Source organism: Lampris incognitus, chromosome 20 (assembly GCF_029633865.1).
Source record: "Lampris incognitus isolate fLamInc1 chromosome 20, fLamInc1.hap2, whole genome shotgun sequence".
Taxonomy (NCBI): Eukaryota; Metazoa; Chordata; class Actinopteri; order Lampriformes; family Lampridae; genus Lampris; species Lampris incognitus.
In genome coordinates this window covers 4,764,646-4,792,048 of record NC_079230.1, presented here as the reverse complement: position 1 = coordinate 4,792,048, position 27,403 = coordinate 4,764,646, and the positions used below count along the sequence as shown (strand labels likewise).

The 27,403-nt window shown below is 47.8% G+C and overlaps 2 protein-coding genes across 3 annotated transcripts; one reads left to right on the top strand and one right to left on the bottom strand.

Annotated features, from left to right (window-relative positions):
• Positions 1–1,815: 1,815 nt before the first annotated feature.
• Positions 1,816–17,189, bottom strand: LOC130130861 (butyrophilin-like protein 10). Of its 2 annotated transcripts, none has more exons than XM_056300715.1 (8): positions 16,948–17,189; positions 15,022–15,172; positions 12,228–12,292; positions 11,933–12,059; positions 9,380–9,703; positions 7,192–7,473; positions 4,028–4,138; positions 1,816–2,014 (listed from the first exon to the last, which is right to left on the bottom strand). In XM_056300715.1, exons 4-8 carry the CDS (start codon positions 12,048–12,050, stop codon positions 1,851–1,853), a joined length of 999 nt encoding a protein of 332 aa, XP_056156690.1. In that variant the 5' UTR covers positions 12,051–12,059; positions 12,228–12,292; positions 15,022–15,172; positions 16,948–17,189; the 3' UTR covers positions 1,816–1,850. The 2 variants fall into 2 exon arrangements, with proteins under 2 accessions (XP_056156690.1, XP_056156688.1); XM_056300713.1 differs by lacking the exon at positions 16,948–17,189 and adding an exon at positions 16,363–16,900.
• Positions 17,190–23,448: 6,259 nt separating this feature from the next.
• LOC130130949 (low affinity immunoglobulin gamma Fc region receptor III-A-like) lies at positions 23,449–26,514 on the top strand. Its single transcript, XM_056300813.1, has 4 exons — positions 23,449–23,578; positions 23,739–24,011; positions 25,595–25,732; positions 26,423–26,514. Exons 1-4 carry the CDS (start codon positions 23,449–23,451, stop codon positions 26,512–26,514), a joined length of 633 nt encoding a protein of 210 aa, XP_056156788.1.
• Positions 26,515–27,403: the final 889 nt, after the last annotated feature.

Sequence of the window (27,403 nt, the reverse complement as noted above, 5' to 3'; positions counted from 1 at the left end):
TAATACACCCGCCGGTCCAACGTGTCAGTGTCTCAGTTTGCCTTGCTGAAGCGTGACAAGTACACACTTGTGTGAAAGTGCAGTGCCAGCAGGGGGCGATGATGAACTCAATGCCAGCAACTCCCCGCAGAGGAAAAGAAGCATACAGCATTTTCCAAAATTCCTCCCCATCAGGTAAGATGAAGATACATGGCTGCTATATTCTTTTAAATGTAAAATGTTTTATGTTGCCTATGAGTGTTGTCATGAGTGTTGCCTCTATACGACTGCAAGTCGCTAGGGGGGAAGGCTCTGACTGTTGTTTGTGCTTATGAACCGAATAGCAGTTTGGAGTATCCGGCCTTCTTGGAGTCTCTGGGTGGTGTCCTGGATAGGGCTGTGCCTTGGGGCTCTATAGTTCTGCTGGGGAACGTCAACGCTCACGTGGGCAACAATGGAGAAACCTGGAGGGGCGTTATTGGGAGGAATGGCCTCCCCGATCTGAACCCGAGCAGTGCATTGTCATTGGACTTCTGTGCGAGTCATAGATTGACCATAACAAACACCATGTTCGAACATAAGGCACTTCATAAGTGTACTTGGTACCAGAACACCTTAGGCCAAAGATCGATGGTAGACTTTGTGGTCGTATCATCAGATCTGCGGCCATATGTTTTGGACACTCGGATGAAGAGAGGAGCAGGGCTGTCAACTGATCACCACCTGGCGATGAGTTGGATCAGATGGCGGGGAAGGCTGCCGGGCAGACCTGGCAAACCCAAACGTGTAGTGAGGGTGAACTGTGAACTAGGAACATCTGATGGTGGCCCCTGTCCGTGAGGTCTTCAACTCCCACCTCCGGAAGAAGTTCTCATTTATGCGGTAGGCAGGAGCTGTGGTCATAAGGTCATCGGTGTCTGTTGAGGTGGAACCTAAGAACCCGCTGGTGGATACCAGCTGTGAGGGAAGCCGTCAGGCTGAAGAAGGAGGCCTTTCGGACTTGGTTGGCCCAGGGGTCTCCTGAAGCAGCAGACAGGTACCAGGAGGCCAGAAGGGCTGCCGCTTCGGCGGTCGCAGAAGCAAAAACTCGGGTGTGGGAGGAGTTCGGCGAGGCTATGGAGGAGGACTTTCAGTTGGCCTGAAGGAAGTTCTGGCAAACCATCCGGCGACTCAGGAAGGGGAAGCAGGGCTTGACTCAGGCTGGGTTCAGCCGGGGAGGGCTGAAATGAGTTTCCTCCATAGGGTGTCTGGGCTCAGCCTTAGGAGATAGGATGAGGAGCTCGGACATCCGGTGGCAGCTCGGAGTAGAGCTGCTCCTCCTCCGCATCGAAAGGAGCCAGGTGAGGTGGTTCGGGCATCTGATTAGGATGCCTCCTGGGCGCCTTCCTTGGGAGGTTTACCGGGCACTGCCAACTGGGAGGAGACCCCGGGGTGGACCCAGAATTCACTGGAGGGACTACATGTCCAATCTGGCCTGGGAATGCTGTGGGATCCCCCAGGAGGAGCTGGAGGGCGTTGCTGGGGAGACTGATGCCTGGAGTGCCCTACTAAGCTTGCTATTACTGCGACCTGACCCCAGAGAAGCGGCTGATGATGAATGAATGAATGAATGAATGAATGAGTGAGTGTTGTCATGTTAATTACATTTTATTTGGTGGTAGAAAGTCGAACCCTAACCCTAATCATCGCCCCTTGCTGGCACTGCACCTCCATCCACGCGTCTACTTTTCACGCCCGAGCGAAGCAAACCGTGACACTGACACGTTGGACTGGCGCATGTATTACACGCTTTGGCGTGACGCTGAGTTGCATGCTAAATCCTGAGTGTAACCCAAACCAAATGTAGTGATGCATCCATAACAAACTCGAATTCAGTAACAACCAGCCTCATGTGGATGCAGCACTGCAGCCGGTGTGTCTGTTTCATCAGCCTTCGAGGAGGTTTCCTCCTTCTCTGGCTTCAACTGACCACTGCTGATCCCCTGATGAGTTCCACCTCTCTGTTTGATTTGACTGATGGATGATTTCTGTCTCTCTGTTAAATGGTCAAAGACTGAAATTAGAATCACCAGTCACAGTCTTGTACAAGAAGAGGTTTTGGTTACATACTGAGTTTTAAGATATGCGTAGTACCACAGTACATACATGGTACACAGACAGCAGGACTGAGGATAATATACAAGATAACAAGACGGAAGTTATGAGTGTGGTGAACCAACATTTGTGAGGCTGAAATGTTACGTAATGACGCCAAATTCATGTAAGAAAATGTTGAAAACGATATTAACTGTCATTTTATAGCAGAAGAAGTCAAACAGTCAAATTGAAGTAGAAGCAAAAGTAGAATCCCTTTATTTGTCCAATACATTTTTATACAAACTTGGAATTTCTGTCTGTATGTCTGTATCTTGTGCAATATGGAAAAAAAACCAAACTTCATATTATGCTTCATTCGATCTTCCGTTGGTTATGAGGTGCAGAACCCCCCCAACAGTCCAGCCTATGTCTGTCCTATGCCTACCCATCCATCCATCCATTATCCCAACTGGGGTCATGGGGATGCTGGAGTCTATCCCAGCAGTCACTGGGCAGCAGGTGGGGAGACACCCTGGACAGGCCACCAGTCCATCACAGGGCCGAGACACACACAGACACACACACACACACACACACACACACACACACACACACACACAACTTAGTACGGCCAAGTCGCCTGACCTACATGTCTTTGGACTGTGGGAGGAAACCAGAGCCCCCGGAGGAAACCCATGGGGAGAAAATGCAAACTCCACACAGACGACGACCCGGGACGACCCACAAGGTTGGACTACCCCGGGGCTTGAACCCAGGGCCTTCCTTGCTGTTAGGCGACCTCGCTAACCACTGCGCCACCGTGCCGCCCCCACGTGTTAGCTTGTACAAGCAAATTCTATCCAAAGGACAGAACTGTTAAGCACTCGTGAGTTATGAGCCTATTTTGAATCCTGCAGGGAGATAGGTAGGCCACGTTAAGCTGGTGATCAGCTAACAGCCTTCCACTGCTGGAATCTATGAGAGGCTAGCATCACCGACGCCGTTTTCTGCTGTCTAGAAAAACCATGTGAAAAAAAGATGTTTCAATAAAACATGGTTGATTTATTCTTCAGAATTTGGATTTCAGTGTTTATTATGGTCAAGGTTTAATTTTTTTGAGGAGTTTGACTTTCTAATCCAGTGACAGAACTTGCACAATATGGGTTTCGTAGGCAGAGGAGGGTCGTCCTCCGTGTGGCGTTTGCATGTTCTCCCCGTGTCTGCGTGGGTTTCCTCCCACAGTCCAAAGACATGTAGGTCAGGTGGATCGGCCGTACTAAATTGTCCCTATAGGTGTGTGTGTGTGTGGGGGGGCCCTGTGATGGACTGGCGGTTTGTCTGGGGTGTCTCCATGCCTGTCGCCCTGCTGGGATAGGCTCCAGCATTCCTGCGACCCTGACAGCAGGATAAGCGGTTTGGATAATGGATGGATGGATGGATGGATGGATGGATGGATGGATGGATGGATGGATGGATGGATGGATGGATGGACAAACTCAGAATGGGTCTCGTGCATTCAACCCATCCTAACTATCAGGAGCAGTGGTCAGCCAATTCTCTGGCACCCAGGCACCCTAACCCTAACCCTAACCCTAATCAGCTCCGGACCTGAAGTAAGCGACTTGGTCAAGAGTAACACAACTAGTTTGTAACTAACGTTCATGTCTAACGTGCACTGAGGATTTACATTTCTAAACCAACTGACAACGCATGGCAGTTCAGCTAACAGCCAAACTAAAGGAAATGCCATCACAGAGTGTGCTGATAAAGAACTAGTCCAGCATGAGCCACCAGAACAGCTCGAAGACCTTGCAAGTGTGTGAACCCTGCAGGAGTAACATGTTACCTCGTTCCTTATGTGTGGAGACATCTGGTCTACACGTTTATTTACAGCCCTCATTTACTCAAGCGTTTCCTTTAGCTTCATTTAAAAACAGTCTAAATACGTATGTGTGTTTTGTATTCTACTTACCACGTTTCCAATGTGAAACCATAACGAGCAGCAGCGGCAGCAGCAGCACCAGCACTGAGAGCAGTGGCAGCAGGTGTGACCTGCAGGACCGCTGCGAACGGAAGAAGTCCACTGCAAAAGCAAACACAATGACAACGAGAATATCTAGTAGATCAATACCGGTTCGGCTGCATTTAAAGGTTTATTTCATTCACAATAAAGACAAGCTCTACTTCTAATAATAAGAAACCGGACGAGATGCGGAAACAAGCTGGCGAGAAGGAGGACACAGAAGCTATCTGCCCTTTGCAGAATATTGTAACGTGCATGGATAAGAAGACACGCTGGCTGCTGGCTGGCGGGTCTGACCCTTTAGTCGAGCAGTTAGCGATGCCTCCTGCGGTGCGGGCGATACGGGTTCGCGTCCCGGCCGCGGCAGTTCCTGTGGTTGCGTTGTCCCCCCCGAATTCGCTACAATACTATGACTACATATCGCACGACCGGCTGAACGGTGGCCTGACTCTTCCGCTGACGGGTCACAGGACCTGGTCTGCATTAAACGACGTCCTTTACGTCCCTTCTCCCTTTCTGCACGGTGAACACACCGTACGAGCTCGCGCCCTCATCAGCCACGTGCTAAACGCTTAGCTGTTTCAGCAGGCACATGGCGATATGAACGCCTTTCCTTGTTTACGGCTCATTTAACAGCTTTTTGGCACTGCGCGACATTAACCTTTCAAAATAAGAGCGCCGACCTCAATACATAAACTAATAACACATATATTGCAGTGAATTGGGGGGGGGGCAGTCCGGGAACCGCCACAGCCGGGACGCGAACCCATGTTCTCTGCACCGCGGGCGACAACGTTAACCAGTTGACTAAAGGGTCTGACCCGTTAGCCCTAACGGGTCTACTTATTCGTGCACGTGAGTGTCGACCTGAATGAGGGAGTTCAGGTAGGCGGGAGCTGTTTTTGTTGCTGTGTTGTAAGCGAGCATCAAGGTTTTGAAGTTGATGCATGCAGCAACCAGGAGCCAGTGGAGGGATATGAACAATGGAGTGACATGTGCTGTTTTGGGTTGGTTGAAGACCAGACACACCGCCGCGTTCTGGATCATTTGCAGAGGTTTGAAAGTGCATGCAGGGAGACCTGCCAGTAAGGAGGTGCAGTAGTCAATGCATGATATTTCAAGAGCCTCTACCAGGGGTTGTGCTGCATACTTAGATAGGTAGGGTCTAATTTTCCTGATGTTGTACAGAGCAAATCGGCACGACCGAGCAATCGAGGCCACGTGAACTTTAAAGATTTGTTGGTCATCAATCATGACACCCAGGTTTCGGGCAGACTTTGTGGGCTTGAGTTGGGTTGATCCAAGCTGGATATTGATCTGTTGTTGTAAGGATGGGATGGCTGGGATGACAAGGAGCTCAGTCTTAGAACGGTTAAACTGAAGGTGGCGTTCTTTCATCCATGCAGAGCAATCAGCAAGGCATGACGATACCCTTGCCGAGACTGTGAGGTCATCTGACGGGAATGATGGGAACAGCTGGGTATCATCAGCATAGCAATGGTATGAGAAACTATGGAAGCGGATGATTGTACCCAGTGAGGTGGTGTATATTGAGAAGAGACGAGAAGAGGACTGAGTACTGACCCCTGGGGCACCCCTGTGGATAGGTCATGTGGTTTGGACACTTCTCCCCCCAAGATACTCTAAAACAGGGATAGGCAACATGGTCCAGAAAGGTCCGGTGGGGGTGCAGATCTTTGTTCTAACCAAGGAGTTACACACCTGAATCTACAAATCAAGGTCCTTAGCAAAGACTTTTGGTTGACTAATAGAATCAGGTGTGTAACTGCTTGGTTGGAACAAAGACCTACACCCACACCGGACCTTTCTGGACCATGTTGCCTATCCCTGTTCTAAAAGATCTCCCTGAGAGGTCGGACATAAACCAGCGGAGGGCAGATCCTGAGATACCAAGCTCTGTGAGTGTGGAGAGGAGGATTTGGCGGTTATCCATGTCAAATGCAGCTGACAGATCAAGCAGCAATAAAGCTGAGGACTGACCAGCAGCTCTAGCCAAATGCAGTGATTCCATTACCGACACGAGTGCAGTCTCTTTAGAGTGACCCCGCTTAAAGCCAGACTGGTACAGATCGTACATATTGTTCTCAGAAAGGAATTCAGACTTGGTTAAAGACAGTGTGTGCAAGTATTTTTTGATAGAGAGGGTAGGAGTGAAACCGGTCTGTAGTTTTCAGTGGGATCGATCACAGAGGATTGTGTTGGCTAGACCATTTATGTCATTTTACCTGAATGTTCTCACAAACGCTATGACAGACGTTAATTTGTTGAAAGTACCCAATGTCCCCTTGGGGGTACGTAATGGTCATGAAAATATGAACCCTGTCTGCTATGATATTAAAGTATATTCTGCCATCAAGGTGGCAATTAACAGGTATCAATGGACCCAGTGTTTGCCAGCTGAATGCGTGATGGGTCTATAGCTTCATTTAAAAAAAAAATTTTTTTTTATCACGGTCTACCATCATGGTTGTGCAGTTGGAACTGGGATTCATCAAACCACACAGGTTTTTTTCCAGTCATTGACAGTCCAGTGCTGATGTTTCTTGGCCCACTGCAAATGCCTTCCACAGTTTGGACAGGAGAGGCACCCTGCATGGTCATCTGCTGTTACATCACAACGGCAAGAGTGCAATGCATTGTGGGTTCCAAAATTGACTGTTACGCTCCACAATTGTATTGGGATATTAACTGTCATACTGTGGACTGGTGATTATTTGTTATGGCCTAACCCATCTTAAATCTCCCCAGTTCATCTACTAAGGACTGCCTTCCACACAACAAACATTTTGATGAGGTTTTGTGTTCTGGTTCATCAATTGTACCTTTGAGATCACTGCCTTGAAAAGCCCAGCAACTGTACAGTCTTTGAGATGCTCAACCCCCCCCCCCCAACACCCACAATGATGTATTTTTCAAAGTCTGTTGGTCATGTGTTAAGACCATTCACATGTGAACATGGTGAACACCTGTTTATATAGTGACACATATGTGATTTACGGAGAGGGAACACTTCTTCTGATGGGGCAGGGTTTCTATTTTTCTGGTCACTGAGAATATTACAGTTAGGGTTGAAGAACTGGACCACTGCTTACCAGGAACATGAATCTGAGTCTGCCTGGTTTGGTTGATGTTCAGTTGTTGAACTTCACAGGTGAACCTGTTGGTTTCAGTCTCCTCCACAGTCACTGCACTGTTGATGGTGTAGAGACCATCGGGAGCTTGCACTGTCTTTGTGGATCGAACAGGGAGGAGGTTTCCCTCACCGTCCAGCCATAACACCTTAGGCTCTGGGTACCATCCTTTGGACTCACACCCTAAAACCACTCCACTGCTGCTTAACTCCCGTAGACTGGTGACAGGGGAGGCGACAGAACCTAGAAATGAGGACAAATGGACAACAATATGAGTTTCCCTTTTCATGACATAATATTTCCATGACTCCTCATACTGCATGTCTCTGCTCTGCTGTTGTCATTGAACCCACCTCCGAATAAGATTCAGGTGTTTAGAATTACAAAAAAAGCACTTTCACACAGTAATATGCAGACATTTCCTGACTTGCGGTCAGATGAACAGTCACCAGACCCCTAGCCTCAGCTCTTCATAATCAAGAAAGTGTTGGAAAAGATGAAGAAAGCTATTTAGAAGACTATTTAGAGAGATTTAGAAATGTAACCGGTCCTTGCTTACTGACAAAAGATTAAAAAAGGGAAAACAGGTGTGGACAGTGGTGGTGGTGTCCATAAACAGGATATAAAGCGGTGTCGATGTAGAGGACCGTAATGGTGGTGTCCATGTGTAAAGGGGTGTAGATATAGAGGACAGTGATGGGGGTGTGGGTTAGACTGAAGGTGGCTTGTTGTAGTACTTGTCATCCCAGCTTCTCGCAAGACCACCCAGAGAGTTGAGTTGGCTCGTGCCGGCTTATCGTCTTTCTACACATTTAATTGACCTATTAAAAGTGGTAGACCCCCAACATTTTGCCTGTGTCACACATGGGTGTAGTCAAGGGGGGTTGGGTGGTTCTTTCAACTTACTCCTAAAAACTGAAGTTTCAAAAAGTCCGACTGGAGCATATTCAATGAAACCAAGCAGTTGAATCCAAACAGGACAAGGTCAATATTCACAGCCACATGATGGTTTTAGCCTGAAATGTCCATTATTGGGAGATCCTTCCCCTAAAATACAAGATATAGTGAACTATTAAGCATAATTTATTCATAGCCATAGTTGGTCAAAGGCTGGCTAGGGCGTTCTGTGCGCTGAATAAAGAGGTCCGCTTATATAAGGACCCACCACTTTTAGCAGACTGACTACAACCCAGTCACATGGATCTCTGTGTCTTTCATGCCCCTATATGATGGCAATTCAGAGGCTGTTGATCCTCATGTACCTTTTCATTTAAGAAAAAGATGAGATTTTCTCCATCAAAGCTAAAGTGATGCGGTCTCCTTGGTCAAACCTATCACCATGGCAATGCATTTTACCATCCTAGGGTCATGCCAACATTTTTTCAGCACATCCGTTATCCAAACCACTTGTCCTGCTCTCGGGGTCGCTGGAGCCTATCCCAGCAGTCACTGGGCGGCAGATGGGGAGACACCCTGGACAGGCCACCAGGCCATCACACACACACACACACAGCTAGGGACATATAGTACGGCCGAGTCACCTGACCTACATGTCTTTGGACTGTGGGAGGGAACCGGAGCCCCCGGAGGAAACCCACGCAGACACGGGGAGAACATGCAAACTCCACACAGAGGACGACCCGGGACGACCCCCAAGGTTGGACTACCCCGGGGCTCGAACCCAGGACCCTCTTGCTGTGAGGCCACTGCGCTGACCACTGCGCCACTGTGCCAGCCTTTTTCAGCACATAAAAAAATCTAAACAAAGATTTAGTACCTCTAGGCATATTCAGTTACACAACCACCTGTTTATTTATCTTTTTACATAGCGACGGTCAAGAGAGAGACAGGGGATCACATGCAGCAAAAGGCCCGAGCCGGATTCGAACCCAGGCCGCTACAGTAAGGACTCAACCGTATGTGGTACACATGCTACCAGGTGAGCCACCTGTTTCTTGAATGTTCTTTCTTTCATTGTTTTTTTAAATCTACACAAATATATATATATATATATATATATATATATATATATATATATATATATATATATATTATAGTATGTGTGCGTGTGTGTGTGTGTAATTCATGTTGGTTAATAATAGCTGCACTTTTACTAAGTACGGAATAATTTTCTTTTTCATTTCCTTACCTACAGTGAGAAAGACGTCTGTGAACTCGTTGAGAGAAGGGATGTAACCCGTATATTTTCCCTGATCAAGGAGCTGAACATTTAATAGTTTCAGAGAGACATCACCATGTTCCTGTCTCTCCACTGACAGGGCCGTTCTCTCCTTAAACTGAGGATTCTTCAAATCATACTGGTCCTCGCTTTTGTGGTACACATGAACATATTTTGGCTTCAGATCATCTCTGGACCATTCCACTGTCAACGACTTGGCATCTTGCGGAGTACTCAGTTTAAATGGCAGAATGACGTTTTCACCAACCAAGGCGACCACAGACTGAGCTTCACCTGGAATACAGAAGTTCAATTGTTATAATGGTACAGTTTCATTCAGCAGATGCTTTTATCCAAAGTGACGATCTGAGAGTTAATACAACACAAGCAAGGACCTAGTCAGGAGGCAACAATGCAAGTGCCAAAAATGTAGGTTCAAGTCCGATAGCACACAGATGACAACAGCCAGTGCACAAACGTGTTGCATACAAGGGATTTTAAAAAAAATATATTTTTATTAATACCACCAGGTGTGGAGGTGTTGGTGAAAGAGCTGGGTCTTTAGCTTTTTCTTAAAGATGGAGAGGAACTCAGTGGCTCGAAAGGAGTTTGGTAACTCGTTCCACAAAAGAGAAGAGTCTGGCTAGTGATTTAGGGCCCTGTTGTGCCAGGTGCGTTTCATTGGCAGAGTGTAGTGAGCGGGACTGAGTGGAGACCTGAATGACTGTAAGAGAGCATCAAGATTTTGAATTTGATGCGGGCAGCAACTGGGAGCCAGTGGATGGGACATGAACAGCGGAGTGACATGTGCTGTTTTGGGTTGGTTGAAGACCAGACGCGCCACCTTGTTCTGGATCATTTGCAGAGGTTTGAAAGTGCACAGACCTGCCAGTAAGGAGTTGCAGTAGCCAATGCGTGATATTACAAGAGCCTGTACCAGTTGTGCCGCATGCTCAGACAGTTAAGATCTAATTTCCCTGAGGATTTTCCTGATGTTGTACAGCGTAAATTGGCACGACAGAGCAATCGAGGCCACGTGAACTTTAAAGGTTAGTTGGTCATCAATCACGACACCCAGGTTTCGGGCAAACTTTGTGGGCATGAGTTGGATTGATCCGAGCTGGATATTGATATGTTGTTGTAAGGATAGACTGGCTGGGATGACAAAGAGCTCAGTCTTAGATAGGTTAAGCTGAAGGTGGCGTTCTTTCATCCATGCAGAGCGATCAGCAAGGCATGACAATATCCGTGCCAACACTGTGAGGTCATCTGGCGGGAATGATGGGAAGAGTTTGGTATCATCAGCATAACAATAGCACGAGAAACCATGGAAGCGGATGATTACACCAAGTTAGGTGGTGTATATTGAGAAGAGAAGGGGACCGAGCACTGAACCTTGAGGCACCCTTGTGGATAGGCCGTGGGGTTTGGACACTTCTCCCCTCAAGATACTCTTAAAAGATCTCCCTGAGAGGTAGAACATGAACCAGCGGAGGGCAGATCCTGAGATTCCAAGCTCAGTGAGTATGGAGAGGAGGATTTGGTGGTTAACCATGTCAAAGGCAGCTGACAGATCTAGCAGCAATAAATCTGAAGACTGACCAGCAGCTTTAATCAAACACAACGATTCCATTACCGACAGGGGTGCAGTCTCGGTAGAGTGACCCCACTTAAAGCCAGACTGACTCGGATCGTACAGATTGTTCTCAGAAAGCAATTCAGAAACTTGGTTGAGTACCATGCGCTCAAGTAATTTTTTTTTGGGGTTGTTTTCCCGTTTTTCTCCCCAATTGTGTCTGGCAAATTACTCCACCCTTCAGAGCTGTCCCAGTCGCTGCTCTACCCCCTCTGCTGATCCGGGGGAGGGCTGCAGACTACACATGCCCCCAACCCACCAGAGGAGGCGCTAGTGCAGCAACCAGGACACATACCCACATCCGGCTTCCCACCCGCAGACACGGCCAATTGTGTCTGCGGGGACGCCCGACCAAGCCGGAGGCAACACGGGGATTCGAACCGGGATCCCCGTGTTGGTAGACAACGGAACAGACCGCTGCGCTACCCGGACGCTGCGCTCGAGTATTTTTTGATCGAAAGGGTAGGAGTGAAACCGACCTGGGCTGGGTTGAGTGTAGGGTTTTTGAGCAGTGGGGGGAGCCGAGCTTGCTTAAATGCAGTGTGGAACACACCCGTTGTAAACGAGGAGTTGACGATGTGTGTGACTGCGGGGTTAAGTGTGGGGGAAATGATCCGTAGGAGGTTGGATGGTATCGGGTTAAGCGGACAGGTAGTGGGACGAGATCCAGCTGATCCACCTGCCCGTAGGTCTGGCTGTCTCTCTCTCTCTCGCTGTCTGCATGTCTGTCACTTTCTCTGCCTATCTTCCTGTCTGTCTAAATCTTTCTGTTCTTCTATTTCTCTGTTTTCCTTTACAGCCTCTGTTCAGTGTAACACCACAGCATGTATTTAGCTATATATGTCAAGTACATATTAGGCCCCACTGGGCAACGATAGAACAATTACCTCTGTCTAAGTCGACTTGAATCAGAAGGGTGAAAGAGGTGTAGAAGAATAAATTGCTGAATATTCTGGAACAGAGATTCTTCAGAATAATCCTCGTCTGGAAGAGTCCAAAAGCCATGGTGGAATCCTAGACAAAATGAAGAATTATTGTGGACTGATAAAGACACAACTGCAACATTAAATTCTCTTCCATTTAAATGAAATATAATTTCAACAAAGAACCACCATGGGTTCCAAGACCCTCAGCATCACAAGCAAGTAAAACTCAGGAGTTCAAAGCTGCGGGCGCTTGTACCTGAGAGGGGTCAGGCTGCAGACCTTTCTCTCAGGAACTGGAAACTGGAACTGGATTTTCTTCCACTGCAGAAGAATATGGCATTCATCAGTCTAACATCCCCATGCGATGATGCAGTGTCAGAAACTATGAAACAGGTCAACCACATAAAATCAGGGGCTACTTATCTGTTGTGTGTAACATCCTATGTTCAGTGTTTTTTTCTATAATATTCCAAATCAGAAAAACATTTTCTGCAAAGCCCAAACCCTTCTGTAAATCTAAGTGCAGAAGGGACTTTCTCTTACTACTGATTCTCATGAAGTATCTCTGTAAACATTTATGAGAGAACTGAACATAAGAATACTTACAGGCAAACATTTTATGGTCAGACAATGAGAGGATAATTTTTTCCCCCCCAATTGTACTTGGCCAGTTACCAACCCAGCCACTGAGGATGCACAAGCCAGTGCATCCTTAGTGCCGGTCCCAAGCCCGGACAAATGGGGAGGGTTGCGTCAGGAAGGGCATCCGGCGTAAAATCTTTGCCAAATCAAATATGCGGATCTCACAGGTGGACTATATCTTATGTAGAAGGCGCCATCTAAAAGGGATTGGAGACTGCAAGGTGGTGACAGGGGAGAAGGTAGCTAGGCAGCATCGGATGGTGGTCTGTAGGATGACTTTGGAGACCAAGAAGAGGAAGCGAGTGAAGACACAGCCGAAGATCAAATGGTGGAAGTTGAAGAAGGAAGACTGTTTTGTGGAGTTCAGGCAGGAGGTAAGACAGGCACTGAGTGGTAGTGAAGAGTTGCTGGATGGCTGGACAACCACTGCAGAAATAGTGAGGGAGACAACTAGGAAGGTACTTGGTGTGTCATCAGGACAGAGGAAGGAAGACAATGAGACTTGGTGGTGGAATGAGGAAGTACAGCAAAGTATACAGAGGAAGAGGTTGGCAAAGAAGAAGTGGGATAGTCAGAGAGATGAAGAAAGTAGACAGGAGTACAAGGAGATGCAGCGTAAAGCGAAGAGAGAGGTGGCAAAGGCAAAGGAAAAGGTGTATGGTGAGTTGTATGACAGGTTAGACACTAAGGAAGGAGAAAAGGACTTGTACTGATTGGCTAGACAGAGGGACCAAGCTGCAAAGGATGTGCAGCAAGTTAGGGTGATCAAGGATAGAGATGGAAATGTGCTGATGAGCGAGGAGAGTGTGCTGAGAAGGTGGAAGGAGTACTTTGAGGGGCCGATGAATGAAGAAAATGAGAGAAAGAGAAGGTTGGATGATGTAGGGATAGTGAATCAGGAAGTTCAGCGGATTAGCAAGGAGGAAGTGAGGGCAGCTATGAAGAGGATGAAGAGTGGAAAGGCAGTTGGTCCTGATGACATACCTGTGGAGGCATGGACATGTTTAGGAGAGATGGCAGTGGGGTTTTTAACTAGATTGTTTAACACAATCTTGGAAAGTGAGAGGATGCCTGAGGAGTGGAGAAGAAGCATACTGGTACCGATTTTCAAGAACAAGGGTGATGTGCAGAACTGTAGCAACTACAGAGGTATAAAGCTGATCAGCCACAGCATGAAGATTTGGGAAAGAGTAATAGAAGCTAGGTTAAGAGGAGAGGTGGTGATCAGCAGCAGCAGTATGGTTTCATGCCATGAAAGAGCACCACAGATGTGATGTTTGCTTTGAGAATGTTGATGGAGAAGTATAGAGAAGGCCAGAAGGAGTTGCATTGTGTCTTTGTAGATTTAGAGAAAGCATACGACAGGGTGCCGAGAGAGGAGGCGTGGTATTGTACGAGGAAGTCGGGAGTTGCAGAGAAGTATGTAGGAATGGTGCAGGATACGTATGAGGGAAGTGTGACAGTAGTGAGGTGTGTGGTTGGAATGACAGATGGGTTCAAGGTGGAGGTGGGATTACATTAAGGATCGGCTCTGAGCCCTCTCTTGTTTGCAGTGGTGATGGACAGGTTGACGGACGAGATCAGGCAGGAGTCTCCGTGGACGATGATGTTTGCGGATGACATTGTGATCTGTAGTGAGAGTAGGGTGCAGGTTGCGGAGAGCCTGGAGAGGTGGAGGTATGCACTGGAGAGAAGAGGAATGAAAGTCAGTAGGAGCAAAACGGAATACCTATGCGTGAATGAGGGAGAAGACAGTGGAATGGTCAGGATGCAAGGAGTGGAGGTGATGAAGGTGGATGAGTTTAAATACTTGGGGTCAACTGTCCAAAGTAACGGGGAGTGCAGAAGAGAGGTGAAGAAGAGAGTGCAGGCAGGTTGGAGTGGGTGGAGAAGTGTGTCAGGAGTGATGTGTGACAGAAGGGTACCAGCAAGAGTTAAAGGGAAAGTTTACAAGATGGTGGTGAGACCAGCTATGTTATATGGTTTGGAGACAGTGGCACTGATGAAAAGACAGGAGGAGGAGCTGGAGGTGGCAGAGTTGAAGATGATAAGATTTTCACTGGGAGTGATGAAGAAGGACAGGATTAGGAAGGAGTATATTAGAGGGACAGCTCAGGTTGGACGGTTTGGAGACAAAGCAAGAGAGGCAAGATTGAGATGGTTTGGACATGTGTGGAGGAGAGATGCTGGGTATACTGGGAGAAGGATGCTGAATATGGAGCTGCCAGGGAAGAGGAGAAGAGGAAGGCCAAAGAGGAGGTTTATGGATGTGGTGAGGGAGGACATGCAGGTGGCTGGTGTGACAGAGGAAGACGCAGAAGACAGGAAGAGATGGAAACGGATGATCCGCTGTGGCGCCCCCTAACGGGAGCAGCCGAAAGTAGTAGTAGTAGTACTTGGCCAATTACCCTACTCTTCACATCCTGCTTCCCACGCGCAGACACAGCCAAATGTGTCTGTAGAGACGCTCGACCAAGCCGGAGGTAACACAAGGATTTGAACCGCTGACCCCCGTGTTGGTAGGCAATGGAATAGACTGCTGCGCTACCCAGGCACCTCCTGAAAAGAGAGGATAATAACATGTCTGTTGTACAATTGTAAAGGCAAACGCACAATTTAATCAATTTCAAACACCACCACAACAGCCTTGCAGCCAGACAACACACTCCCCGCCGGTTATTATACATTATAACACTATGTCCCTTTCATGAGTAACACAACTTCAGAGGTAGGTCTAGAGTACACCTTCTGAGTACCCTGCTCAGCATATCAGCTCCCTCACGCCTCTGGGCGCACGCACTTCCGATGACGTCACGGTCTCACCATCCCACTTCTGACACCAATGTAGCGAATTAAGGGGGGCAGCCCGGGAGCACCGCCACAGCCGGGACGCGAACCCGTATCTCCCACACCGCGGGCGACAACGTTAACCAGGCGACTAAAGGGTCCAACCCGTTAGCCGAGGGCTAATGTGTCTGCGTATCCGTGCACGTTACAGTATGTTGCATAGGTATGTTAGAGAAGAAGAGTTTATTAGTGGATCTGTGGCGGGGAGCACTTTTATTGAGATTGGGGGAGGAGGGAGGGTGATGTTGGATTTTGGTTAGTGTAGTGTGGTACTATATGTGCATTTTTGGTTTGATTTCTTTGATTTGGTGGGGGGGGTAGGGGGGTAGGCTGAAAGCCATATCAAAGCCTACAGGTTACACAAAATATGCATTTTCTAAAAAAGGCTAAAAACCACTTTTCTCGGCATTTCAGATGATTCTGAGCATTTGGGGGGAGGGAGTTGGAGTGGGGGGGGGGTTAGGGGCAGGGGGAAGGCGGTTAGCTGGCAGGATGAAGAGGAGGGAGATTTAGACGGGTGGATCACCAAACCGCTACATTGTAGCGGGGTTCTTCCAGTATTTATATAATTTCAAATGTTATGATTATTTGTGTCATTCCGAATTCCAGTTAATGCAGAATGGTGCTTTTTTTGTTGGGGGGGTAGACACGTGATTTTTGTGGGCGGAGGGGGGCTGCTCGCCCAGGGCGTTATACAAGCTAGAACCGCCACTGCTCACCAGTGTAAATAACAGACAGCTGGTCTTGAGGAGACTTTCCGTCCCTGCCCGGAACAATGACGTGCACGCGCAAAAGCTTTTCAAGCGCGTTGCTCCGTTAATGTTTAATTCCATACGTTGCGATGAAAAAGACAAGTTGTAATTACAATTAAATGAGACAATATTAATGAAGACATCGCTTACAGCTGGAGGGAGGTTGGAAGTAAACATCCTGTATTTGGGCCGTGGCGCACGCTCGCCTCGCAGTCACGCGCCGCGCTTAAAAACTCCACAACAATTCTCGACTCGTTTCTTTCGTCAACTAATTAGGCTTAACGCTGCACGCGCCGTGTGACACGCGGGTTTAAGCGTTCAGCCTGGAACGAGTTCCGCTTGGAACGGTTCGGATCACGCCACGTCCCGGACGACCTCCTCCTTTGTTTAGACAAGTCTCGCGTGCCTTCTGGATGACGGGAGACCCTCAGCCGAGTCCTCCAGCGAGACCATGTCCCGGGCCTGGCGCAGTCGGTTGACGTGGGATGGGACAGGACGGGGATCGGAGCCTCGCAAAAGGAGTCACTTGTAGTGGTTATGGGGCTGCATACTTCCCCCTTAGCCGAAAGAGGAAGTTGTGACGACTCCTGCTCGAGCTCTTCTGCATGCTTCCCGTTTTATGAAGGGGAAGAAGCTCTACCCGGGCCCGCGCATTAAAAAACAAAGCTTCCCCGAAGGAGACAAGAGAAATATACGACGAGTAAACCTCCCACCGGAACCAACACGCAGTATTACCTTGTTCCCCACCGCGTCCGCAGTCTTGTCCTGTTTACCCTGCCGAACAGACGTTTGCATTACCGCAACGATGGAAACTCGTAAAGGTCCTCCTCCTCCTCCTGCTCCCCCTATATTTTCAAATATACATATCACATTAACCTACCCGCTTATCCTGCTCTCAGGGTCGCGGGGATGCGGGAGCCTATTCATGACATGACATGACATGACATGACATGACATTGCAGTCATTTAGCCGACGCTTTGATCCAAGGCGACTTACAATAAGTGCAGCATTTAAGGCAGGCGATCAGGAGAACTCCTAGTCATCAGAGGTCATAAGGGCATCTTCTCTCTAAACACGCATCTAGGAGCAAAACCAGTTCTACAGGACAAGCGCGATATACACCAGCAGCCCGTTATATCAAAACAGCAGTCAGTCATAGCACGTCCCCAACCACCAGGCCTGGACCGCAGTGTAATAAAGTCCCGTTTCCCGCGTCCGGCTTGATAATCCGCTCCTCAGTAGCTCAGCACTCACAGCACCGCTGCGTGTTTGGCAGGTCATGTCTTTGTTGTAACGACGCTTCTTGGCAGTAACTCTTCTATCAGGTCGTCCGCCAGAGGCGCGCCCAGAAATGTTTCATTGGGGGGGGGGGGGGCCATGGGGCCACTGAAAATCTTGGGGCGGCACAGCAAAACCAAAAGCCACGACTGAATTTGGGGAACTCTATGCTGCTGTTGCAGTGTACTGTACGAACCCTAGTTTTGATGTGCACCGTATCATCCGCGTGTGTTCGGCTAATGGATATTAGCCTCATGCTAGCTTCAACGGGGCTTCCTTTGCGCGCGCCGGTCTCGCGGGCCCGTAGGCAGCGCGCGGTGGTTGGATTTTAATGGCGTCTCGTAGGTGACGCGACCTTTCGTGGAGTTTCACGCCAGTTGTGTGTCTTCCGCTCCGTTTTTTTGTTTTTATTTTTATTGTCGTAGTGCGAGGAGGAGATGCAGGCAGTGGCGGATCTAGAGATTTTTTTCCTGGGGTGGCAAGACTGTGTCCCAGAGGTGGCAGCTGTTATCACCCTGTAGATCCGCCCCTGTGGGGGGGGGTTCTAAATCGGCGACTTCTGTTTGAGATGAGTTTGGTGCGGGTCTCATTGACCTTCACCATGCATGTGCATAAAATATACTTTAAAAACATATTATCTGATTTATAAATGTGGTGGCAAGACTGTGTCCCAGAGGTGGCAGCTGCCACCCCTGTTGCCACCCTGTAGATCCGCCCCTGGATGCAGATGACAGCATACATGGCCGATGCCCGTGTTTCTCTCTTGTTCCTGTCCAGGTGAGCCGGTTTGAAGTGTTTATCGTAGCCTGTGTGTCTCGTGTTTTTGCACTATAAAAGACAGTGGGTCGAAGTGGGTGAAATGGATTAATGATGTGTGCTATGATAAAAGGGTTTTATACTGTTTTCATTGCACTCTTTGTTTTACTGTATTTTGGATACTGTTTTTATTTCATCATGTTTTACACCGTTTTGATGTTTGTTATCCACCCATCCATTATCCGAGCCTCTTATCCTGCTCTCGGGGTGGGAGGCGGGGATGCTGGAGCCTGTCCCAGCAGTCATTGGGCGGGGATGCTGGAGCCTGTCCCAGCAGTCATTGGGTGGGGATGCTGGAGCCTGTCCCAGCAGTCACTGGGTGGAAGGCGGGGAGACGCCCTGGACAGGCCGCCAGGCAGTCCATCAGGCTGTAATGACTATCACAGCACCTAAACAGCCACTTAAATTCCCAGTGTTATTTACCGCCTCTCTATTGAGAGAAGCTGCTGTGAGCCCAAGTTACCCCCACAGTCTGTGTGACACAGCTGCCTCCTCCCCGCACTTCAAAGCCATGGCCGCAGCTGTGACCACTTTTTAAATACCAATGTTGGAATCCAATCTCCAAAGCTGGGATGCATTTTCTTTTTGTTCTTGTCAAAAATATTACTGAGGGGCTCTCATCTTCTTCAGCTGGTATATATGTTTATATGTTTTATGTTTTTATACTGTGAGTGTGCACGTATGCTCACAGCTGTATGGTGAGATGCAGAGGACAAGATCGGAATCAGTAGCAGAATATTTTATTCATCTCCGAGGGGAAATTAGGGATGAATATAAGATATATATATATATATATATATATATATATATACATATATATACGTATACAGTGCTGCTTGAAAGTTTGTGAACCCTCCAGACAGGGTCACTGTTTTTGTAAAAAAACATTAAAATAAGCTTATTACACATACATCCAAATCCCAATTTGTAAAGCACACCTTCCAGATAATGGACACACACACAAAAAGAGATATAGTTTCATTATTTCATTCAACAAAGGTGGTTTATTTCACAAAAACTGAACATTTAACATGTGCAAAAGTATGTGAACCCTTGTATTAGTAGCTTGTGGCTCCTCCTTTTGCAGCCATTACTTCAACCAAACGTCTTCTGTAACCACTAACCAGTCTCTCACATCTGCTTATGGGGATTTTTGCCCACTCCTCCTTGCAGAACTCAGCCAGTTGAGAGGTTGGAGGGACATCTGGTATGTGCCAACTTCTTCAGGTCTCGCCACAACATTCCAATTGGATTAAGGTCCGGACTTTGACTGGGCCAATCCAGAGTACGAATCCTCTTTCTCTGAAGCCATTCCTTTGTAGTGTTGTCATTGTCTTGTTACATAATCCATTTTCGTTCCAGCGTCAACTCCCTGGCTGATGGCAGGAGATTCTGCTGAAGAATTTGTTGATATGCCGGAGAATTAATGGTTCCTTGGAGAATATGGAGTCGTCCACGTCCAGAAGCAGAAAAGCAGCCCCAGACCTTCACATTTCCACCACCATGCTTCACTGTTGGGAGGAGGCTCTTTTCTTCATATGCAGTGTTGGCTTTTCTCCAAACATGTTGGTTTTGATTGTGACCAAATGATTCTATCTTGGACTCGTCTGTCCAGAGAATGGACTTCCAGAAGGCCTCTGGTTTGTCCAAGTGCTCTCTGGCAAAGTTGAAACGGGCAGCTTTGTTCTGTTTTGAGAGCAGAGGCTTCCTTCTAGCAACCCTCCCATGAATGTCATGGCTATTCAGTTTCCGTCTGATTGTAGACGCATGCACATGTGTCCCAGATGCTACCAGAGAGGTGTGCAACTCTCTAGAGGTGATGTGTGGGTTGGCCTTGACCTGATGTATTATGTTTCTGGTGCTTCTGGGTGATAGTTCTGATGGGCGTCCACTTCTAGGCAGAGTTGCTGTCATGTTGAAGGCCCTCCATTTGTAAAGTATTTGTCTTACAGTGGATGGATGGAGCTGGAATCTCTTGGAGATGGTCTTATATCCCTCCCCAGACTGATGGGCTGTCACTACCCTCTTCTTCATGTCCTCGGATATCTCCTTTGCTCTCGGCCTTGTTGATTTTTATGGGACCACAGTGGTTTGGTTGGTTTCCTCTCTCTTTTAATTAGTGCAGGCCAAACCCTTTGCCAAGGATGTCTCATTTCATTGGTCTGCTTAAATGATTAATTAAGCACCCAAATGTGTTTCACCCCGAGTCTGTTACCTGCTTGAATTAACCAATGCAGCTGGGGGTTCACTTACTTTTGCACATACCCTAATTCCATGTTTCATGTAGTTTTGGGGCTACTTAAACAAGTCCCACTAAACAAGTACATACAACCGATAAACATATATCTGACATTTCATACATAGAAACTGGTGATGATAGAATAAGAAAATCATGGTAGAGCAACAGAAAACTCTAAACTGCTCAAGGGGTTCACATACTTTCAAGCAGCACTGTATGTGAGGAAATGTATGAGTAGTGCCCATGGGTTTCCTTTCTGCTGTGAAGAGAAAGAAACCCCACAGATCTCCAACTCTGGCGTATGTGTCTCACTCCACTACACAGCGCAGAGGCAGAGAGGAGTTGTTAGTCAGTTACATCGTCTCACAAACGATGGACCAAGCATCCCCGGCATGCAGACGAGAGGTAGCCCAAACTAAGCCTGCTGTACAGAACAGGGCTGAGTCAGGGCCGGCACCTGTCAGGGCGACAGGTGAGCTACTATTTGTCCTGAATAATGTCTGAAGATTGAGCTTCCTCCGAGGCTGCATTTCACCCTCCCCAAGTTCCCAACCAATCAAAAAACGCCAATCGAAACGCAACAAAGAAATCTCAACACACTTGTGGGAATGTCAATACACGTCCTTTTCAAGGTAAGGCCATCTTGTTCTTACACTTTGGGTTTATTGATACGAATCCGTATTCGGTGTTGGTTGAAAAGCAGTATATGCACTAGTCTGATTTGTCATGAAATCGTATATTTTAGCAAGCTAGACGTGTACATTGTCTTTCTATCCAGCTATAATGGTTGGTAGTTGGCACAAATGTTGTGAATCGAACCAATGTGCTGCCCCCCCCCCCAACACACACACACCTTTTCAGGTATTTGTTGAGTTTAATGGAATTGCCATGAAGAATCTTTTATTTTTATAAATTTATTTCTAGTTTTCCCCCTTATCCCACCTGATTAACCCCACGGCATATGGCGGGAACTCTTGTGGAATAGCTCCCCTGGCTCGTGTTTCCACAGGAAGGAGATAGGCGTAACACCAGCTTCCTCTAAACTCGTGTGGGCTGCTCTCGCTAGTTTCCACGCTGAAGCCTCCTCGCGTGGATTGCATCACCTTCAGGCCTCGAAGGAGGCGTAGGGAGGATGCTTTCAGTTGCTTGGCTGCAGGCGCCCGGGTGGGCCAGAGGGGTCGCTGGAGAACGATGAGTCCCCGAACACTACACCGATCTACACCCACTATCCCTCGGGTAAGGGTGGCCTAATGAAGGCCTCACCCCGTGGACGCTCTGGCCGGGACCGGTCACGGCGAGTCTGGGATACGAACCTCCCAGCCACGTGGCGAGCGGGCTGCAGGAGCGGCGGGTTATTCCGCTCGGCCACCAGAGCAGCCCGCCATGAAGAATCTTGACGGAGACGTCTTTGAGGCTCCGGACCAGCACGCCCCATGTTTCATCAAACACTTCCAAATCAACAAAGGGAACTGCTGGACATAAACCCACCCAGTTAATGTGACACATTGGCTGGGTGGTAGGTCATTTCCTTTTGCAACTTCTGAGTCATCGTTAGTGTTATCAGCATCGATGACACTAAGGCGCTACTTCTAAGGCCTGTCCAAAAATTAAACCCCCCCCCCGCCCCAGATGACGTAGAAGATATACACACATGAAGACCAAAAGCTAAAAATAAGTTATGAAAGAGCTGGAGTACAAAATATTTAAAGATATCTACAGACTTTCAGGGGGTGGCCAGGTTCAGGTGGGCAACAGCTTGTGGAAAGAAGCTGTTTTTGAGCCTGGCAGTGCGGGCTCTGAGGCTCCTGTAGCGCCTCCCAGAGCGCAGGGGGGGGGGGGGAGAACAGTCCATGGTTGGGGTGGGTGGGCTCTCTGCTGATGCTCAGACCCCTTCGAAGGCAGCGACTTATTCTTGTGCCTTGTTAATGTTTGTCTTAACTGATCTTTCATGTGTCTGTATCACTAGGTTTGGGTGTAGTATTGTTAAGCTAGGTACACGTTAGCTCTCGCCTGTTTCTGAGACGTCGCGCTGATGCAAAGCGTGTCTTTTTTTCCTCTCTTCTTCTTCTTGATTTGCTGGTCTTCTTCACACTCGACTATGCAGGGGAACAGTCTGAATTCTGTGGTATCCCACCACCGGTTACAAGACAGACAGAGAGGAAATGAGCTGCGATAGACACATGTGACCTCCCATGCCACACTTCTTCACAGAGAGAAATGGGTCGTTCTCTTTGACTCTCGCTGTATGTATTGGCCGGTAGCCATTCTGACAGCAGCAGCAGCAGCAGATATAGGATGGAGTTGTCGCTCTCCCTGCAGCTCTGTGAGTACGCTACTCCGTCTGTGGACGCGTGTGACGGGTGAAATGGTCATTAAGGGTCAAGTTTAATTGCTTTACAAACAGTGTTTGTAGATATTTGCCAACAATGTCTTGTTTTCTTCAGCTATAGTGCTGAATTCAGTGGCAGCGCAGTCCCTGCTCACCCGTATTCACGGTTGTGGTGAGTTTACCATTTCTCTTTCCAGACATTTAAATTATGCAAATTTCATTCTGTAAAATGTGACATGAAAATGAATCCACAGGAATACAGCTAGCTTGTTTAATCTCTCTCTCTCTCTCTCTCTCTCTCTCTCTCTCTCTCTCTCTCTCTTCCGCTCATGCTCTCTGTCCCTGCCCCGGTCTCTTATCGCCGCTCTCGCTTTCTGGCCACCTTTTCCCCTCTTTTCCTTTCTTACCCACCTCAAACCGTCCGCACGAACCCCTTCAGGGTCCTCTCTTTGGTCTCCTGTGAGCATCTACCCCTGCAGATCTCAGTTCTTTACAGGGGAAAATGTAAGTTTGCACTGCGAAGGAGAAGAGGGCTCCTCTAGATGGGTCAGAAAGACGAAGACAAAAAGAAAGATGGAATGTGAGGAGAAATCAACACAGTCTTCTTGCAAGATCTCCAGACTTTATTCGTCAGATAGTGGCGAGTATTGGTGTGAGTCTGACTCTGGAGAAAGAAGCGAGTCTGTTAACATCACAGTGATCGGTAAGCAAATCCAGTCGCAATTTCTAACTCGTTATTTTAATGCTGCACTTATGAAATGCAGTGTTATTAATATTATTATCATTATTATTGTTCTTGTAGTTTTGCAATAAAGCCTCAGTCTCTCTGCATGACCTTCGTTATGTCTGATCCCTCGATGCAGACGGCGGTGTGATCCTGGAGAGTCCTGTCCTTCCTGTGACAGAGGGCCATGATGTGACTCTACGTTGTCTCTACAAAAACGACACCTGCAGGGCAAACTGTCCTTTTAAGGAAGCCACAAACCTCGCAGCTGACTTCTACAAAGACGACGCCCTCATCCAGACCAATGTGATGGAGGTGACCATCACAGCAGTGAACAGGTCTGACGAAGGCCTGTACAGGTGTCACATCTCTAATCGTGGAGAGTCATCCGAGAGCGGGGTGACTGTGAGAGGTGAGGAACAGCTCTCGATAAGGAATATGCATCTGTGGTTACTTTAATGAGAAGGAAGAGGTCACACTGATCTCTCTCAAAGGTTAGGTCTGGCCTTCCTCTAGGCAGACAGTCCAGTCACAGCCATGCAGGCTGGTCCAAGCCACCTGGCGGAGAGGCAATGCAGCAGACCTAGAAGCAATGATGGCGGCGGTAAGAAAAGGAGGGAAAAAAGCTTTATAACAGTTCATAATAGTTTGCTTTAAAGCAGCCAGCACATACTGAGATGCTGCTCTATATGAGTATCTAGACCTGTTCAGACCTTTTGAAATGGCTCCCAGTCAGAGAGAAACCAGACCCAGTGAACCCTCGTGTTGCCCACACATGCTGGTTACCGCCCTGGTCTAGAGTCATTTATGACCCGCCTTCGTTAAACCTCTAAATTAGAGCAACTTGATTTAATTTTAAACCCCAAATCTATTTTGCATGAAGAAACAAGCTGTCATTCCTCACAAACTGTGGCTATCTGGGCTTTCCTTCTTCACAGTACAGAAATACGGCATTACATCAGTGGACACCACTCGTTTTATAGGGTCACACATGACCCAGACATGTCTCAGGGTCAGACATGACCCAGACATGTCTCAGGGTCAGACATGACCCAGACATGTCTCGGGGTCACACATGACCCAGACATGTCTCGGGGTCACACATGACCCAGACATGTCTCGGGGTCACACATGACCCAGGCATGTCTCGGGGTCACACATGACCCAGACATGTCTCGGGGTCACACATGACCCAGACATGTCTCGGGGTCACACATGACCCAGACATGTCTCAGGGTCACACATGACCCAGACATGTCTCAGGGTCACACATGACCCAGACATGTCTCAGGGTCAGACATGACCCAGACATGTCTCAGGGTCAGACATGACCCTAAGACATGTCTCAGGGTCACACATGACCCAGACATGTCTCAGGGTCACACATGACCCAGACATGTCTCAGGGTCACACATGACCCAGACATGTCTCGGGGTCAGACATGACCCAGACATGTCTCAGGGTCACACATGACCCTGACATGTCTCAGGGTCACACATGACCCTAAGACATGTCTCAGGGTCACACATGACCCAGACATGTCTCAGGGTCACACTTGACCCAGACATGTCTCAGGGTCACACATGACCCGAAGACCATCGTAGTACCCTAGTGGTGTTAAGCTTTCATGGAGATATGAACAACGACGGTGTTTCACGGTGTCCAACGTTGAGGTCAGTGTAGGAAAAGTTGTCACATTTCAGGCTGAAAAAGACCATTTAGAGTCTTTTTGTCTGCTGTCAAACACCGTTGTGGGTCATTTTGACCCGGAAGACAACAAGGATGCAAGGATGGCCTGCTATTGTTGGTCTGCGTCATACGGGAGGATTACTGATGACAGTCTCATGCGCCCTTGTGTTTTGTCCAAGATCCCTTTATGTCCCAGTTTGTGAGCATAGGTCATGGTTGTTACAGATGGAAAAAGACAAATTTTCCTCATTGCCTCTTTACATTTAAAACACAGGTCTTCTGTTTCCTTTCTGTCGTGCCACCCAGATCCTCCTCGACCCTCCCCAGGGCCTGCCCACGCCCCTCGAACCTCCCTGCTCCCCCCTCCGGCGTGGGCTGGGATCTCCATCCTAGTAGTGGTTTTAACTGTGGTGGTGGGAACACTGCTGTGGAGGAAGCACAAAGGTACGTCCGTCCTTTCACATCCTCCTCTTCCCTCGCCTTCCTCTCACTTTGCTGTGCAGAGGTGCAAACGACCCCCGTGGTCAAACTCGCGTACGTGAAGCGAGGCCGAGGTTCGCTTCGCGTTCGGTGGGAACGCAACATCGGTGTCCCCAGAAAAAGTGTGCATGACAGGGAAAGCCTGTTTAGTCTGGGGAGTATCTGTCACCGCAGAAAGTGGCTGGAGGTCTGTGTTGACGAGTAGCAGGTTATTTCCAGTGCAGGTGGAGCAGGACTACAGGGGTGGGGGGTGTGAATCAAGTCCAGGTCCTGGATATGTGGAAACGTCCTCGACAGATAAAACGGCTTCGGATTAACGTCCACGGCCGTAGCGGGAGCTACAGGACTACCAGGCTGCAGGTGTAAGGAGGTGGCCTACTGTAAGAGGTACTTACACAGCCAACTGGATCTGGTTCTGGTTTAGAACAGATTCTGAGTAGGTTCAGAAAGTGTAGACGTGTGAGACGGTATTATGAGCTTCCTGTTGTCAGAAAGCAGATGTAGTATCGTGGCTTTAGAAGGCTCCACCATCTGCCCCGTCACACTGCACTGAAGTCCGCTAAAAACACAAAATATCGTAAGTTTTTTTTATACTGAAGCCATCGATGACATTTTTGTCCTTATGATTCAAAATGATGCCCGGTGACGTCACAGTGGAGCCCGGTGACGTCACAGTGGAGCCCGGTGACATCACAGTGGAGCCCGGTGACATCACAGTGGAGCCCGGGCTAGACAAAAGGATTTGAACCTTATCTGAAAGTCTCTCATGGGACTTTCCTTTTAATCATTAGTGTTTTGTTTTGATGGTTTGCAAAACGTTACACACACACACACACACACACACACACACATATATATATATATATATATACACACACACACACATATATATATATACATACGCACACAGACACACACACACACACACACACACATATATATATATACACACACACACACACACACATATACACACACACACACACATATATATATATATACATACACACACATATATATATACACACATATAGTACATACATACATATACACACACACACACATATATATATACATACACACACACACACACACACACATATATATATATATATATATACATACACACACACACACACACACACATATATATATATATATATACATACACACACACACACACACACACACACACATATATATATATATATATATACACATACACACACACACACATTCACACCTGGGAACAACGTAGTACAGCCGATTCACCTGACCTACATGTCTTTGGACTATAGGAGGAAACCAGAGCACGTGGAGAAAACCCACACAGACACGGGGAGAACATGCAAACTCCACACAGAGGACGACCCCGGACGACCCCCAAGGTTGGACTACCCCGGGGCTCGAACCCAGGACCTTCTTGATATATAAATATATTATATAATGTATAAAATATATAAATATATAAAGCCTATATATATGTGTGTGTGTATGTGTGTATGCATGTATATATATACATATATATATATACATATATATATATACATATATATATATATATTAAGCGTGTCAGTAATAAGCTGTGAGCATGCTGCAAGTCGCTCGCTGAAATGCAGAATGACAGCTGAGTGT